Here is a 17003-nt window from a genome sequence, read left to right on the forward strand (position 1 = left end):
TGGCCTAACAACCAAAAGCAAAGCCTTTCTTTCTATGGGAGCAAAACTGTGAATAACAGCAGAATGCTGAAAGACAGCAGAACGCTGAATTTGAGCCAAATGCTGAATGGCATCTCGGCAGAAATGCCAAACCTGCAGGACTCACACTCGGGCTTTGGGCTCTGAGTGCAGGGTCTGTCCTATTTGTTCCCAATCCTGGAGCCTAAAGGAACCAGCCTCAGGGTACCACGGACACTGGGTATGAATTACCATATTTTTCGCTCTATAAGACGCACTTTTTCCCTCCTAAAAAGTAAGGGGAAATGTGTGTGCGTCTTATGGAGCGAGTGCAGGCTGCACAGCTATCCCAGAAGCCAGAACAGCGAGAGGGATCGGTGCGCAGTGATTCCTCTTGCTCTTCTGGCTTCAGGGATAGCCACGCAAAGCCTCTTGAGTGCAGCCGGAGTGCTCCTGCCTCTTCACTCAAGAGGCTTTGTGTTGCTTTCTTGTTTCTTGTTTTCCTCTCTAAAAACTAGGTGCGTCTTTATGGTTGGGTGCGTCTTATAGAGCGAAAATTACGGTACTTGCAATAGGACATTTAAGTGCTTTTAAAAGTAGGCACTGCAACTCGTTACGATGTTTCAGCTGTTGCGCAGAAAGGGAACTCCCCATACTCACGTTCCTTCCTTCCAATACTCACCGGGATCCTGTAGAGGATGCAGGGATGCGTCTGTAGCTCTTGCCAGTGTGGTATAGTGGTTAAGAGTGGTAGTCTCGTAATCTGGGGAACCGGGTTCGCGTCTCCGCTCCTCCACATGCAGCTGCTGGGTGACCTTGGGCTAGTCACACTTCTCTGAAGTCTCTCAGCCTCACTCACCTCACAGAGTGTTTGTTGTGGGGGAGGAAGGGAAAGGAGATTGTTAGCCGCTTTGAGACTCCTTAAAGGGAGTGAAAGCCGGGATATCAAATCCAAACTCTTCTTCTTCTTGCCGAGCGAAGTGAGTAAAACCAGCCCCATGGACCTGGGCGCCAGATGAAGTGATGGACATGAGACAGGAGTTGATAATGCAGGTGAGCTGCGCACAGGTGAGCTGAAAGGGAAGCTGCCGGCCAGCCCTGTGGAGCCTCCTTTTATTGAGACAAATATGCAAACCAGGCAGATACATTTTGGGCTGTGACCTTTATACATCTTCCGGTCCCGAGGTTGTGGGGTGGTACAAAGTTATTTTGGCACCTGTTTCCACCGCGTCATTTTCCCTTTGCACAGTGTATGACGAAAGAGACAAAAGGTCTCAGAGACAACGGTTACAGACAGGGCACCATAGACTACTGAGACCGCAAAAGGGTAGACAGAGGCAATGATGTTCAGACAGCCGTGGCTTTGTCTGTGAGGGGTGTGTGTGCTCCGCACCCCAAGGTCACACGTGCAGGCAGGCTGAGGCCGCCTGCGGGTGGGGAAGTGTGCTCCCTCCGGACCCCACTCCACAATCATCCCTACTGTGATGGCCTGGGATTCCGATTCGGAGGATGAAACAGAGGAATCCCAGCCTGCACAGGAGTCCCCGCCTCCAGGGCCGGCTGAACTGGGGCAAGGCCTAGATGCTGAAGAGCCTGCACCTGTGGCAGTGCATCAGGAGCTGGCCCCAGGTGAAGCCCTTCTGGCCCCAGAGGGGCTTGACGACTCAGTGGCCACAGGTGAGCCTCCTCCAGGGCCCAGTAACCCTTCGGCCTCTCCTGATCTGCAGAGGCTTAGGGCAGAGAGGCGAAGGGAACTGGTTGCCCCCAGGAGGAGTGCTCGCCTTAAGGCCAGAGGAGGCGGGGCTCCTGGGGACCGGGACCGCCCCTGGCCTTAGAAGAGGATAAAAGCCCAGTCAGCCCGGCCCCAGGTTGCGGGAGCAACGTCGTTGTTGGCTTCGGACCTTCCTGTGTTCCTGATCCCTGCTCGGCCTCCTGTTCCTGACTATCCGGTACTCCTGTTCCCTGCTCGGCTTCCTGTTCCTGACTATCCGGTACTCCTGTTCCCTGCTCGGCCTCCTGTTCCCGACCATCCGGTGTTCCTGTTCCCTGCACAGCCTCCTGTTCCAGCGTTCCTGTTCCCCGCCCGGCTCTCTGCCTCGGACCTTGCCCCTCTTCGTGTGGACTCTGCTACACCCAAGGTACCTTACCCCCGGGACCAGCACAGTTTGCTCCCGCCACACCCGCACTTCCCCTTCGTAGGGGTGCGTTCGGGAAGAGCCAGAGGCCATGGCTGAACAGGCGGCTGCACTGGTGGCTTTGGCCCAGGAGAACCAGGCCTTGACTCACACCGTGCAGCAGCTCAGCGACGCGGTTGTGGCACTTCAGCAACGCTTGGAAGCCCTACCGGCTCCTGGGGCCGACGCCCCGGCTCCTGGCAAGTACCCAGTGGCTTTGCCTGAGAAATTTGATGGAGCCCCGGCCAGCTTTCCCATGTTCCTGGCCCAGGCCAAGCTGTATATTCAGGGGCGAGCCCGGAACTTTCCTGACGACCGCACCAAGGTGCACTTTTTGATTAGTTTGTTAAAGGACCAGGCGGCCAAGTGGGCGTTGCCGCTACTCAGGCAAGACTCCCCCTTGCTGGCAGACTATACGGGGTTTTGCAATCGTTTGGAGGCCGCGTTCGGCAACCCCCAGAAAGAGAGTCAAGCCAACCGGGCGATTCGGCGTTTGAAACAGGGCAAGTCCACGGTGGCCACATATACCACGGAGTTTCGGCTGTTGGCACAGGACTTGACCTGGAATGACTCGGCACTGCGGGACCAGTATCTCGAAGGGCTTTCGGACGAGGTACTGGACCAGTTGGCCACAATGGAACGCCCCACCACGCTGGACACTCTCATTCAACGGAGTCTACAAATAGACGACCGGTTGGAGGATCGTCGTCAGGCCCGGGGTCGCCGACACTTCCAGTTCACGGCACCAGCTTTTTCCGGCAGCCCCACGGTCACAACTGATTTAACGGAGGAGCCTATGCAGCTCGGGGCAGTGCGGCCACGCCTTTCCCCCGCAGAGAAGGCGCGGCGTCGGGAGGGAAATCTCTGTCTTTACTGTGGCGGAAGTGGACACTTCGCTCTGTCCTGCCCTGAGAAACGCCAGCTGCAGGGAAACCGCCAACCCCAGTAGCTGATGGCCGTAGCTACCGGGGGTCCCAAACCGTACAGAATGGGCCCGCACCAATGGACTTGCAACATCTTATGGTTTCGGTACGTTTATACCCTCCAGGTGGGCCCTGGATCCTCACCCAGGCTTTGGTAGATTCAGGGGCAACCCGCTCCTATATGGACGCTGCTTTTGCCGCCCATCATCAGGTGCCACTTCGGAACAAGCCAGTACCGGTCCAGGTGGAAGCGATTGACGGACGACTTCTGCGTTCAGGTGCCGTTACTCAGGAGACCCAGCCCCTGGTCCTGTGTCTCCAGCAGCACCGGGAGTTGCGAACTTTGGACATTGCCTCTATGCCCCGCTTCCCCCTGGTGCTCGGGATGGACTGGCTGGAAGCCCACAACGTTCAGATTGACTGGGTCAAACGGACCGTGCACTTCCCAGACCCATGTTCCCATGCTCAATCCGGAACGCTGGCGGCCGCGCCCTCAGAGGAGGCAGCACCCACGCTCCCAGCCGTGTACCAGGACTACCAGGACGTGTTCGAGGAACGGGGGGCAGACCAGCTGCCGCCGCATCGGCCTTTTGACTGCGGCATAGACCTCCAACCCGGAGCGCCTTTACCAGTGAGTCGCTTATATTCCCTAACAGAGCCAGAGCGCGAGGCTTTGCAGGACTTCTTGCGCAAGAACCTGGAGCGTGGGTTCATTAGGCCTTCCACCTCGCCTACCGCGGCACCAGTGCTTTTCGTTAAGAAGAAATGTGGGGAACTCCGCCCTTGCCATGATTACCGAGCCCTGAACAAAATTACCGTCCCAGACCGATACCCCTTGCCCCTTATCTCGGAGCTGCTGGAGCGGGTGCAAGGGGCACAGGTGTTCACCAAGCTGGACCTCCGGGGGGCCTACAACTTGATTCGGATCCGAGCCGGGGATGAGTGGAAGACAGCGTTTGGGACCCGGTACGGGCAGTTCGAATATTTGGTTATGCCTTTCGGTTTGTGCAACGCGCCTGCTGTGTTCCAACGCTACATCAACCACGTGTTTCAGGACTTGTTAGACAAGTACGTGGTGGTGTATTTGGATGACATACTGATTTACTCCCGTGACCCGGCTTGCCATGAGGGACATGTCCGGACCGTGCTGCAGCGCTTGCGTGAGCACCGTTTGTACGCAAAGCTCAGCAAGTGCGAGTTCCATCAGCGGACTGTGGACTTCCTTGGTCACCGGCTCTCTCCAGATGGGGTGCAAATGGACCCGGGGAAGGTGACAGCGGTTCAAGAATGGGCGGCACCCCGGAACCGCAAGGACCTGCAGCGTTTCCTGGGGTTCGCCAATTACTACCGGACCTTCATCGCTGATTATGCTCATCGCACCACCCCGTTGACCCGGCTACTGCGCCCAAAGACGCCATTTTCCTGGGACAAGGAGGCAGAGGAGGCGTTTCAGGGGTTGAAGGCCTGTTTCCAGAGGGCACCAATCTTACAACATCCTGACCCCTCTCGACCCTTTGTGGTGGAGACCGACGCTTCCAGTATGGCTCTCGGTGCCGTCTTGTCTCAACAGATTGGTCCTGAAGCGCCACTCTTACCCTGTGCCTTCTATTCTCGCCAGCTCCTACCAGCGGAGCGTAACTATACTGTGTGGGAGCGGGAACTACTGGCCATCAAGGTAGCCTTTGAGGTCTGGCGCCACCATCTTGAGGGGGCACGACATCCGGTGGAGGTGAGAACCGACCACCGGAACCTGGAGTACCTCCAGACCACCCGCAAGCTGAACCAAAGACAGATCCGGTGGGCGTTGTTCTTTTCCCGGTTCCAGTTCCGGATCCGCTACATCCCTAGCTCTCAGAATCAGAAGGCGGATGCCCTGTCCCGGAAACCTGAAGACAACACAGACACGGTACAGCAAGCAGAACCCACCACGATCCTACCTCCGGCTGCATTCCTGGCCACCCAGGAGGCGCAGCCACTGCAGGTTCGGGTGCGGGAACAGCAGCGGGTCGACGCTTGGGCCCAGGAACGACTCCGGGAGCTGGCTGAAGGGTCCAGCCCACAGTATCCGGGGCTGGTCCTGCATCAGGGCCTCCTGCTGCACCACGGTCGTCTGTACATCCCGCCAGGGCCACTGCGGCTGGAGGTTCTCCGGATGGCCCATGATGCCCCAGCAGCGGGGCACTTTGGACGGTATCGGACCACCCATCTGGTCAGTCGTGAGTTTTGGTGGCCCCGCCTGAAGGCTGACGTGGCTCGCTACGTTGCTGGTTGTGATGTCTGCCGGCGCGCCAAGGGACCTACCGGGCGACCCCCCGGCCTACTTCAGCCATTGCCAGTTCCACCGCGCCCTTGGCACACAGTTTCGTTGGACTTTGTAGTGGACTTACCCTCGTCTCGTGGCTGTACCTGCCTTCTGGTTTTCTCCGACCATTTCACCAAGATGGTGCACTGCGCTCCCTGTCCATCTGTACCCACAGCCAAGGAAACTGCTCAGCTGTACCTTCAGCATGTCTTCCGCCTGCATGGACTACCTGAGCGCGTGGTGTCCGACCGGGGCGTTCAGTTCACATCCCGGTTCTGGCGAGCATTACACCAGACCCTCGGGACAGAGGTCTGCCTCTCGTCAGCCTACCACCCACAGACCGATGGCCAGACGGAACGGGCGAACGCGGTGCTGGAGCAGTACCTCCGGTGTTACTGCAGCTACCAGCAGGATGACTGGGTCGACCACCTGGCATTGGCGGAGTTCGCCTATAACAACGCGGTGAATGCGTCCACCCAGCAGACCCCGTTCCAGGCCAGTTATGGTTATCATCCACGGCTGTTTCCAGAGGTGCTGCCGGCATCCGCGGTCCCGGCGGTGACGGAGTGGCTTCAAGAGCTCCAGTCCCAGCAACAGCTTTTGGTGGAGCAACTGCACCAGGCCAAGGAAGCGTACAAAGCCCAGGCCGACCGCCACCGCCAGGTGGGGCCGGAACTTCGCGTCGGTGACCTGGTTTGGCTCTCCACTCGCCACCTCCACCCCTCTCGACCTTCGCGGAAGTTGGACGCCCGCTTCACCGGCCCGTTCCCTATCGTAGACCAAATCTCTCCTGTGGCATTCCGTCTCCGGTTACCCGCAACCCTGAAGGTTCACCCGGTCTTCCACAGGTCCCTTTTGAGTCCGGTGGCCCCACCCGACGAGTTCCACCCGAACCGTCCCCGACCGCAGCCAGTGTTGGTTCGGGGAGAGCCTGAGTACGAGGTGGAACGCATCCTGGACTCCCGATACCGCAGGGGAAAGCTGCAGTATCTCATTGACTGGAAGGGGTACGGACCGGAGGACCGTTCCTGGGAACCAGCGGCCAATGTCCACGCACCTGCCTGCCTCCGAGAGTTCCACGCGACGTACCCCGGCAAGCCGGGTCCGGACCCTCGGTTGAGGGGGGGCCTGGGAGGGGGGATGGTGTGATGGCCTGGGATTCCGATTCGGAGGATGAAACAGAGGAATCCCAGCCTGCACAGGAGTCCCCGCCTCCAGGGCCGGCTGAACTGGGGCAAGGCCTAGATGCTGAAGAGCCTGCACCTGTGGCAGTGCATCAGGAGCTGGCCCCAGGTGAAGCCCTTCTGGCCCCAGAGGGGCTTGACGACTCAGTGGCCACAGGTGAGCCTCCTCCAGGGCCCAGTAACCCTTCGGCCTCTCCTGATCTGCAGAGGCTTAGGGCAGAGAGGCGAAGGGAACTGGTTGCCCCCAGGAGGAGTGCTCGCCTTAAGGCCAGAGGAGGCGGGGCTCCTGGGGACCGGGACCGCCCCTGGCCTTAGAAGAGGATAAAAGCCCAGTCAGCCCGGCCCCAGGTTGCGGGAGCAACGTCGTTGTTGGCTTCGGACCTTCCTGTGTTCCTGATCCCTGCTCGGCCTCCTGTTCCTGACTATCCGGTACTCCTGTTCCCTGCTCGGCTTCCTGTTCCTGACTATCCGGTACTCCTGTTCCCTGCTCGGCCTCCTGTTCCCGACCATCCGGTGTTCCTGTTCCCTGCACAGCCTCCTGTTCCAGCGTTCCTGTTCCCCGCCCGGCTCTCTGCCTCGGACCTTGCCCCTCTTCGTGTGGACTCTGCTACACCCAAGGTACCTTACCCCCGGGACCAGCACACCTACAAGTGAGAGCTGGACCATAAAGAAGGCTGATCACTGAAGAATTGATGCTTTTGAATTATGGTGCTGGAGGAGATTCTTGAGAGTCCCATGGACTGCAAGAAGATCAAACCTCTCCATTCTGAAGGAAATCAGCCCTGAGTGCTCACTGGAAGGACAGATCCTGAAGCTGAGACTCCAATACTTTGGCCACCTCATGAGAAGAGACGAGTCCCTGGAAAAGACCCTGATGTTGGGAAAGATGGAGGGCACAAGGAGAAGGGGACGACAGAGGACGAGATGGTTGGACAGTGTTCTCAAAGCTACCAGCATGAGTTTGACCAAACTGCAGGAGGCAGTGGAAGACAGGAGTGCCTGGCGTGCTCTGGTCCATGGGGTCACAAAGGGTCGGACACAACTAGATGACTAAACAACAACAACAACAAACATATGGGGGGGATGCAACAGACGTATGTAGCTTTCCTATGGCTCCATATACACAGGAAGGAGTTTATAAAAGTAAACATTTAAGGAGTTGGGTAATGCAGCAACTGAATAGGTGAGTGTGAGCACTGCCGGAAGAAGAAGAGTGCAGGGGGAGCGCACCACCCCTGGCAGCGCGATCCTAGCAGGGTGCCATCGCCCAGCCTGCGCTGGGCACCAAGGCCCCGCAGGCGGCGTGCCCCGCCCCCAGGATGCTCGCCAGCCCCGCCCTGCCTGCTCTCCGTCCCCCGGTGCCAAAGCATGAAGCTCCGCCACTGACTGTGAGCACTGCAAATATGAAAAGGGCCAAAGCAGTTTCAACTAATTTCAGCAGAATTGTACATCAAAATGGGTCAGTGGGTTTTGGCTCCACAATAGGAGTGAGAAGAATAGGATATGAAATAGGACATAGTCATTAAAGAATAGAAGAGATCACTGCCGCAAAATTATTTCATAGCACATCTTCATGTTCTTCCCATTTAGTATGTTATAATTTGAGTACATGACCTGAAAGCAAAAAAGACTGAGAGGTTTTAAAATTTACAATATTGGTCATATTTTAGCTTTGCACCCAGTTTAGTTCCTGCTAAGCACTCTTCAAATTTTGCATCCATTTCCTGGCTCTGAGCTTCAGTGAACAAAGTCTTCCAGTCACCCACAGCACCTATACAGAAACAATGAAAAATGAACCTCACTCTTTATGCCTTCCTGTATAGAGATTTAGATAACAGATTTATGGTTTCTGAATGTTGAAACAAGTGAATGTATTGTCATCTGTCTCATCCTGCAACCCCAGGCACACTTGCTTGGGTGTAACCAAGGAAAGACATTACTAACATGCATCAGAACCTCAGCTGCCTTGTGGAATATCTTTGAGAGAAGCAAAGGCTAAGGGGTGTATTAGATTGGGTGTTGGCAGTTTAATATTTCTCTTTTAGGTTAGTTGCTGGCAAAGAAAGTTGGAAAGACCAGTTTCCCCACCTTGGTTAACCTTGTTACTCTTAGATAATGGACAGTTTTGAAACCATCTCCCTGCCTGGAGCTGCCCCAAGCCACCCAGCCTCTAGATTCTCTGAAAACCATTTGGTTCTGAGCTCCAGCCAATGGCGTACTGTGGATTGCTAGCACCTGGGACAAGGCAGCAGCATACCCCACACATCCCTCAATATGTGGGCGGGTTTATTAAGTGAACTAGGCTCTCTTAAGGGGGCACACAAAGTTCTGGAGTTGTGGTGCTTCACTGGCAAAAGCGCAGAGGGGCTTTTTTTAGCTGCAGTGCAGAGGGATGGCCAGAGAGTGGGGGGGAGGAGAGGTGTTGGGGGTGAGTGGTGACCTGCCTCTACAAGGGGTGCGAGAAGAGAAGAGGAAGTTTAAAAAAAGGAATTCCTTCCATGCCACCTTAAACACCATGCAGGTGCTGCCGCCGCCACACAGCTTCAGTTCTGAGACAGAATCAGGTTCCTGTGGCTGTAGGGGAATGGCGGGGGGGGGGGCACACCAGGGAAGGAGGATGCTGAGTGGCTTCTCTCTCTGAGGTGCAGCTGTGCTCAGCAGCTTCAAGAGCTCAGATGAGCGAAAAGTGGAAATTTTGGGCTCCTAAGAATTTTGCACCCAGGGCAACTGCCTCTATGGGCCCCCCATGCTATGCCACTGGCTCCAGTTCCATCCCTGGATCTGCTTTGTTCTGTGTTCCTTGACCCAAATATTGTAATTTCCAAGACTCACCCAAGTGCTAACATTTTTAATACTGGCAAACGTCACACATTCCTGAACCGGATGCAGATCGTGGAGTGCAGTCCACTGTGCTTAGAATTTTTTTAAAAACTGTTTTAAGTTGTTTTAAACTGCTTTTTAATTTCTTAACTGTACTGGTTCAGTATTTGCTGACCTCGGCTCATGGCTTTTATGCTTCTTATTCCACATAACTGGCAATTATTGGCAGGAGACAATGCAGAAAACTGTGATGTCATGGCACAGGTAACTTCCACTTTTGCAGAAGCTGCTTTGTTATAAACAACTGATTTGGCCTATTTAAAACATGGCATGTGCAAACTCTACTGTGGCTAGTCTGTTTACAGTCATAACACTTAGGCATTATTTCTATCCCAACCTACTTGGAAATAAGCCCCACTGAATTGCATCTATCCCACTGTGCAGTCCTGTGCTTGTCCACCTAGAACCTTTCAAGTTCAATAAGATCCCCAACTCCCTGATCACTTAGACCACTATTCACAGTTTTAGTTGTCTTGTTTGATTATTGACATAATAAAACATGAGCTGCCCTGGACTCATGGTTTTTATGCCTCGTACTCTACATAGTTGGAAGCTTTTAATGTTTAATAGGTTATTGTATTTTAGTGTTTTGTGGGAAGCCGCCCAGAGTGGCTGGGAAAACACAGCCAGATGGGCAGGGTATAAATTATTATTATTATTATTATTATTATTATTATTAATAATAGGAGAGAATGCAGAAAACTGTGATGTCACAGCACAAGTAACTTCTACTTTTGCAGACTAATTTGGCCTATTTAAAATATGACATGTGCAAACTCTTCTGGATCAGAAGACTTCCTTGTTCTAATTATTGCAGAATGGTCTTACAGAGGCTTTATAGGGGTTCTCAGTGTTTTTGAACTTTGGTTCTATATGTGGGATGGGAGTAAGGAAGAGGGAAATGGAGCAAAACTAGTTTCAAGATACAGTGGTACCTTGGGTTAAGTACTTAATTCATTCCGGAGGTCTGTTCTTAACCTAAAACTGTTCTTAACCTGAAGCACCACATTAGCTAATGGGGCCTCCTGCTGCTGCCGCACCGCCGGAACATGATTTCTGTTCTCATCCTGAAGCAAAGTTCTTAACCCGAGGTACTATTTCTGGGTTAGTGGAGCCTGTAACCTGAACCGTATGTAACCTGAAGCATATGTAACCCGAGGTACCACTGTATTGACAAAATATAATGTTTAGTTGTCCCGCCCCCCCCATAAATGGCACCGCTAGAGGGCGCGTGTGTTACTGGAAGAAAGAGAATTCAGTGCAAACGAGTGGCATAAAATCAATACAGTACTGCAGTACCTTTCCTGAAAAGGACAGGAGCAAACCGACCATGTGTTTCTTCAGATTTACTGCTCATTGCTTGGAACGTAGAGCTCTCTGCAACAGACTTAATCATTTCATCAGACAGAGGCAGCTCATAAAATTCAGCTATGCGCTTCACTCCTTCGTGAAGATTCTGGAAAATAACAGTATAGTTAGTTATGATTTCATAAATATATTTGGTACAAAGGTAGAGCCCTAAGACTCAATAATTGGGCAGGCTAAACATCTAAATAAATATATTCATAAATGTATGTGCTATAGCTTCCTAAAGAGGTGCATCTGATATTAGCAAAAGAAGTGCAGTGTGAAAGGAAACACAGAAACATTGTCACAGCGAAGGTAAAGGTAAAGGGACCCCTGACCATTAGGTCCAGTCGTGACCGACTCTGGGGTTGCAGCGCTCATCTCACTTTATTGGCCAAGGGAGCCGGCGTACAGCTTCCGGGTCATGTGGCCAGCATGACTAAGCCGCTTCTGGCAAACCAGAGCAGCGCACGGAAACGCCGTTTACCTTCCCGCTGGAGTGGTACCTATTTATCTACTTGCACTTTGACGTTCTTTCAAACTGCTAGGTTGGCAGGAGCTGGGACCAAACAACAGGAGGTCACCCCGTCGCGGGGATTCGAACCGCCAACCTTCCGATCGGCAAGTCCTAGGCTCTGTGGTTTAACCCACAGTGCCACCTGCCTCCCGCCACAGCGAAGGTACCATCATTTAATTTTCTATTTGCTTCTGTAACTTAGATTCTTGAAAAGCATTTCTTTTTTCAAATATCTGCTACCGATCTTTTCCATTTCCATTGTGTCATATATTCAATCAGCCATATTCCTTTTAATTAAAAAATAAACTTAGTTATTCAAAGTCCCAAATAAACTATAAAAAACCAAAAATAAATTAAGTGCAAGCCTATCAATATGCAAAAAGAGTTTACACCACAAAACTTAATCACACTGGCATAGTGGTGTGCTTAGTATTTAATCAAGTGCAGGGCCATATTTTTTAAAAAATATATTTTAAGACATTTAAATATCCAAACCTTCTAACAAAAGAGAAATATACATATAGAATAAAATACTCATACTTAATAGTAGCCATAACAGAAGAAAAGTGAAATCATTATCTCAGTATCTAAGAATGCTCACTTCTTTCAGCTCTTCATACGTGATGATCATGACATTTTCTTCATCCACATGTTTGTCCCAAGCAAGGATATAGTCAAAGTAGGATTTCCAGCAAACTGAAATAAAATGCAAACAGCATATTTCAAAGCATGGAGGGGGGGGAATGACATCAGAATACAGTTGTACCTTGGTTCTCGAACGCCTTGTGACTCGAACGTTTTGAGTCCCAAACGCCGCAAACCCGGAAGCGAGTGTTCCGGTTTGCGAACATTTTTTGTAAGTTGAACGTCCAACACGGCTTCCGATTGAGTGAAAGAAGCTCCTGCAGCTAATCGGAATCCGTTCTTTGGTTTGTGAACGTTTTCAGAAGTCGAACGGACTTCTGGAATGGATTCTGTTTGAGAACCAAGGTACAGCACTTCATTCATTCACTTTAACCCGACACTGGAGCTATTTTCATGACATGTAAAATCTGTACACAAATCATCAGAAATTGAAAGGAGGCCTAAATTCACTTTGGCATTTATGACTGGCCGTGAATTGGCAGGATTTCGGACGGGCTGTTCCACAAGCGAACCTGGAGGTGCTGAGGATTAAACCTGGAACCTTCTGCATATGAAAGAGATGCTGCCACTGAACTTCTATAGGTGCCTAGGCCCCTAAGGGAATAGAAAGAAGGGGGGGGGATGTCTTTTACCATATGTGGCCTGTCTGCAAGGCTTTTAAAAACTGTTGCTGCTCATATAAATGAACATAATATTCATTCTTATGATTGAACCATGCAATTGTAGAACTGGAAAGGGACACGAGGGTCATCTATACCTATTATACTAAAGGGCTGGTATAAAATGTCTTAAGAAAAGGGATATTATACTTGCAGAAGAGGGCAAGTGCAGCCAGAGTTTTGCTTGCTGAGGTGGTTGACTATTACTAAGTTGTCCAGTTCTTGAGACCAATGTGTGTGTATCTCTTGAAATGGACAGGTCAAAAAACAAAGGTGGTTGTGACTATTTAGAATTTGCCATTTGTTAAGCTCTTAAAACAAATGACATGATTGCTGCAGAGGTCCTGATGTCATGGGGGAATCCTGCATAAGTATGTTCAGCATTGACTAATCTGAAATTAGAAACATGGGGGGGAAATCAGTCTGAGCTCTAAAACTCCTTCAGATTAACTGGGTTCCTCCTTTGTGGTAGGCAATAGCCCTCTGTGCCACTGTAAGATTCCAGTTTTTTATATAATATGAACCGCCCTAAAACCTTCTGACAAAGGGCAATATATAATCTAATAAATAATAATAATAACAACAACACAATCTCATTATCAATTGATGATGCAAATCTGAGTAAAAGAAACATCGACTGTGGGCTTTTTCTTGCAATCAAGAGCCCTGCTCATTTGTAACTTGTTTCCCTTTCATCTGAAAAGACATTGTACACAAATACTTTGTGGGAAGTTTCAGAAATACAGAAAGTGAGAACTTCTAATATGATATACCTTCGCCACTCATGAACTTTGGAAAAAAATCATCCCAAGAACCGACATCTGGAAGAACAGGGTTTTTGTTGTAAAAATGGTAATAGGATACAGCAGCATCTTTGGGATTTCGGAAAACGACCAGCATCTATTTAAAAAGAAAGAAAGAGATATTAGATTTTGTTGCTTAAAGCAAGTTATGTCATCCGGTGATATGAACTACAGTTGACTAGCAACTTGCGCAGGGGTTAGGGTCCGAGAATTGCACGTGAACCTGAAATCTTGTGTAGCCACAACGACCCCAGAACCTCAGAACCCCAGAAATGTGTAAGCACCCCAAACCTTCCAGGGCTGGAGCATCAAGCAGGCCATTGGCCCCTATGCAAGGCAGAGAGCTGTTATGCTCTCAGTCTTGCTTGCTGGGCTCTGGGAGAGAGCCTCTCACACAGGTTTTAGGGGACTCCTTCAATATCTCATAGGAGCCTAGTCACTTACCTTCACCTTTTTCTCAATAAAAGATTTGGGAATGTTATCATAATGGAGATGTGTAGAAATAATACGCGGAGAAGGCTGCTTTTCCAGCTCCTGGAATGAGAATTAAAGGAATGTTGATCTGTTGTTGTCATTTCAGGATCTAGGGAAGTTGTTATTTCCTCCTTTTTATTGATTCATATAATTGGGGGGGGGGGGAATTAGTACTTTGAGTTACATGATAAAAATAGAAAACAACAAAGTAAACAATGGGTTTGGAGTAGTAGTACTACTACTACAATTATACAAATCTATGATTCTAAATACTCACTCCTACCCCCATTTTACCTCATAAACTTATTAAAGTCACCTCCCCCCATCATGGAAGCACAGGAATATTAGTAGCAAGGATTCCCAGTGGAATAGCCGTGTTAGCCTTTCACAGCAAAAATGATGACTCATCATCATCATTTATTTATACCCGACCCATCTAGCTGGGTTTCCCCAGCCACACTGGGTGGCTCCCAACAGAATATTAAAAACACAATAAAACATCAAACATTAAAAACTTGCCTAAAAAGGTAAAGGGACCCCTGACCATTAGGTCCAGTCGTGGCCGACTCTGGGGTTGCGGCGCTCAGCTCGCTTTATTGGCCGGTCATGTGGCTTCCAGGTCATGTGGCCAGCATGACTAAGCCGCTTCTGGCAAAGCAGAGCAGCGCACGGAAACGCCGTTTACCTTCCCACCAGAGCGGTACCTGTTTATCTATTTGCACTTTGACATGCTTTCAAACTGCTAGGTTGGCAGGAGCAGGTACCGAGCAATGGGAGCTCACCCCGTCATGAGGATTCGAACCGCCAACCTTCTGATCGGCAAGTCCTAGGTTCTGTGGTTTAGACCACAGCACCACCCGCGTCCCCTCAAAAAACTTCCCTATCACACCTTAAAAACTAACAGATTTTAGCATGAGATTCAGATACATTGTTATCCTGAGTTGCAATTATATTTACAGTATACAGGCTTGAGTGGTGTGGCTATAAAAAGTGGTGTCAGGGGGAAATGAAATGCAAAAAGTACAGATATTAGGGATAATTCACTGTTTTTGAGAAGCACCTCCATCAAGTAAATGGTTATGTCCTCTGAGGAACATAGGATGACACGTATATTCTATTTTGCTTTCCATTTGTAAATTGATTTTTAATGAAAAGAGATATATTAAAAGCTGGTATATTTTCTGTGTTTATCGAAAATTGGCTTCAATGTTCAACAAATCTAACTCTATCTCTTATGTATGCTGCACAATCACATATAATAGCTGTAAAGTGTCTGCCTTCTGTGTGGCACATGTAAGCACTGATCATTTGCTAGAGTAACTTGGAAATCACGCCAACCTGAAGTTTTGTGGGCGGTCCAAATTCAAGTATTGGGCAGTTTTCTAGTGGTGGTAAGTCCTTGTAACTTGGAATCACAGCTATCATGTCATTTACTATTTTGAGCATCCAGTTAGTACCTACAACATAAAAGCAATTAAGACATATATGGTTTGCTGGAGCTTAAGTTACGCAACCAAATGCAAAGTTATGTTCATGTATGCCAGTCAACTTTAATCACAGATTTTCAACCAGAGGGTCACAAGACCACACCAAGTGTCACAACAAAGCCATAGACACCATGCAAGGTTTGTTTGTCAAATTGCAACAGAAGGTACTTTCAAATGACAGCTTACTCATTGTGGACGCAGGTGCTCATGCATGCAGGTTTTCAATGGCATCCAAAATCCCCATTTACCATTTCTGATAAGCACAACAAAACATGGAAATGATAAATCCAGATTAAATGGCTGTCGCCACCATGCAAGCCCCTTGGCTGGCCCTGGAGACTGCAGTCTTTTATTCCCTCTTCTTATGTGAGAGAGCTTCCTCCCCACTTGGCCCCAGCCCAGCCTTGCCACAGCCTCCTCCCTACCTGTTGTTGGTAACGTGCTGCCTAGTTTTGGAAGAGACTATACTTTCCATTTCAGAGGCATCACTGAGCCACATGGAGGATGGGTTGTAGCCAAGGACTTATGAGGCACACATCTCCTCTCCACATAAAAGAGGGCCTTCAGTCGCTGCTCATGGCTGTTGTGGAGTGCTCAGCCACTGACGAAAGAGTCAATCCAGGCAACCCAAAATGTATTCACCTGGGACCCATTTCAGTTCATTTTGGGTATCAAATAAACACTGGTTTCCTTGTTCAAACTTTATTTGACGGCACTTCCACACGACAGCTTATTATTCATTGTGGAGTCAGCTGCTCAGTTTTGCAGGTTTTGCATTCAAAATCCCCGTTTATGAAAAGCACAACAAAACATGGAAACTGTAAATCCAGGTTACATGGGGGAAATAAACATATGAATCATATGTGATCAGATAGCAATTGGTAACCCAATCCATTCCTCTTTAATTCCATTAAAAGCTGGATACTCACCACATTTTGGATAAGCAACAATCAGCCTATCGTCCTTTCTCGCTTCCATGGCTGCCACTGCTTCAAAGGTCTCAAGACTACAAAGGCGTTTTGGATACAGCACTCCTCTGAATGTAAACAGCAGCTCCTGATTCTCCTTAGTTTGAGTTGTAGCTAAAATATTGTCTATATTTTCCACAAAACGCGGCTTTTTCTTGGCCATGCTTTACTCTTGTAGGCTGCCTCGGTCTTGTCACATTCCCTTTCAAGAGACAGACTTGGTTCTGCATAACCAGTAGTTGCACTATAATGATATAGTGGAGGACCTAGCAATTCTGAATCACAGGAACTTGTACACTATGTACCCAATTGAGCCTCTGGCTTGGAACAGCCCCATTTTATGAAAATATGAATTACACAATATTGGCTGAACTGGGTGCTTTCTCAGGGGAAAAATCACTTGGAAATGACATTGCAACACCCGAGACCCTGTAGGAGGAGAAAAGCAGCCTGAAACCATTCCATTAAGTAGCTCCTTGTGTCTTTATGTAATTATAGCAGAGTGCATCCTTTCTTCTTTTGGTATTCTTTGGGAACTCTGTGAAACAAGCATTATAGAGCTTAAGAATGTGCTCTAGAATTTGAAAGTGTATCAAGATATGAAACAGGTTTCTGGCATTCATATATCCACTTATCGGATTCC

At 49.8% G+C, this 17003-nt stretch overlaps 1 protein-coding gene across 1 annotated transcript; it reads right to left on the reverse strand.

Moving 5' to 3' along the window:
- Positions 1-7471: 7471 nt before the first annotated feature.
- On the reverse strand, positions 7472-16626 carry LOC308473175 (sulfotransferase 6B1-like). Its single transcript, XM_080998463.1, has 7 exons — positions 16322-16626; positions 15244-15362; positions 13876-13965; positions 13402-13528; positions 11926-12020; positions 10760-10916; positions 7472-8351 (listed from the first exon to the last, which is right to left on the reverse strand). The coding sequence occupies exons 1-7, from the start codon at positions 16521-16523 to the stop codon at positions 8221-8223; spliced, it is 921 nt and encodes a 306-aa protein (XP_080854589.1). The 5' UTR covers positions 16524-16626; the 3' UTR covers positions 7472-8220.
- Between the last annotated feature and the right edge of the window lie 377 nt (positions 16627-17003).

This window comes from Podarcis pityusensis (assembly GCF_964106645.2).
Source record: "Podarcis pityusensis genome assembly, chromosome: 3".
NCBI classification, from domain to species: Eukaryota; Metazoa; Chordata; class Lepidosauria; order Squamata; family Lacertidae; genus Podarcis; species Podarcis pityusensis.

Excerpts from the sequence above, each read along its gene's own strand:
- LOC308473175 (XM_080998463.1), bottom strand. The coding sequence starts at position 16,523 with ATGGCCAAGAAAAAGCCGCGTTTTGTGGAAAATATAGACAATATTTTA. Across the intron at positions 12,021-13,401 it reads AAAGTTCATGAGTGGCGAAG|TTTGCTGGAAATCCTACTTT; the intron begins GTATATCATATT and ends ATTTTATTTCAG. Across the intron at positions 10,917-11,925 it reads CGTATGAAGAGCTGAAAGAA|AATCTTCACGAAGGAGTGAA; the intron begins GTGAGCATTCTT and ends GTTATTTTCCAG.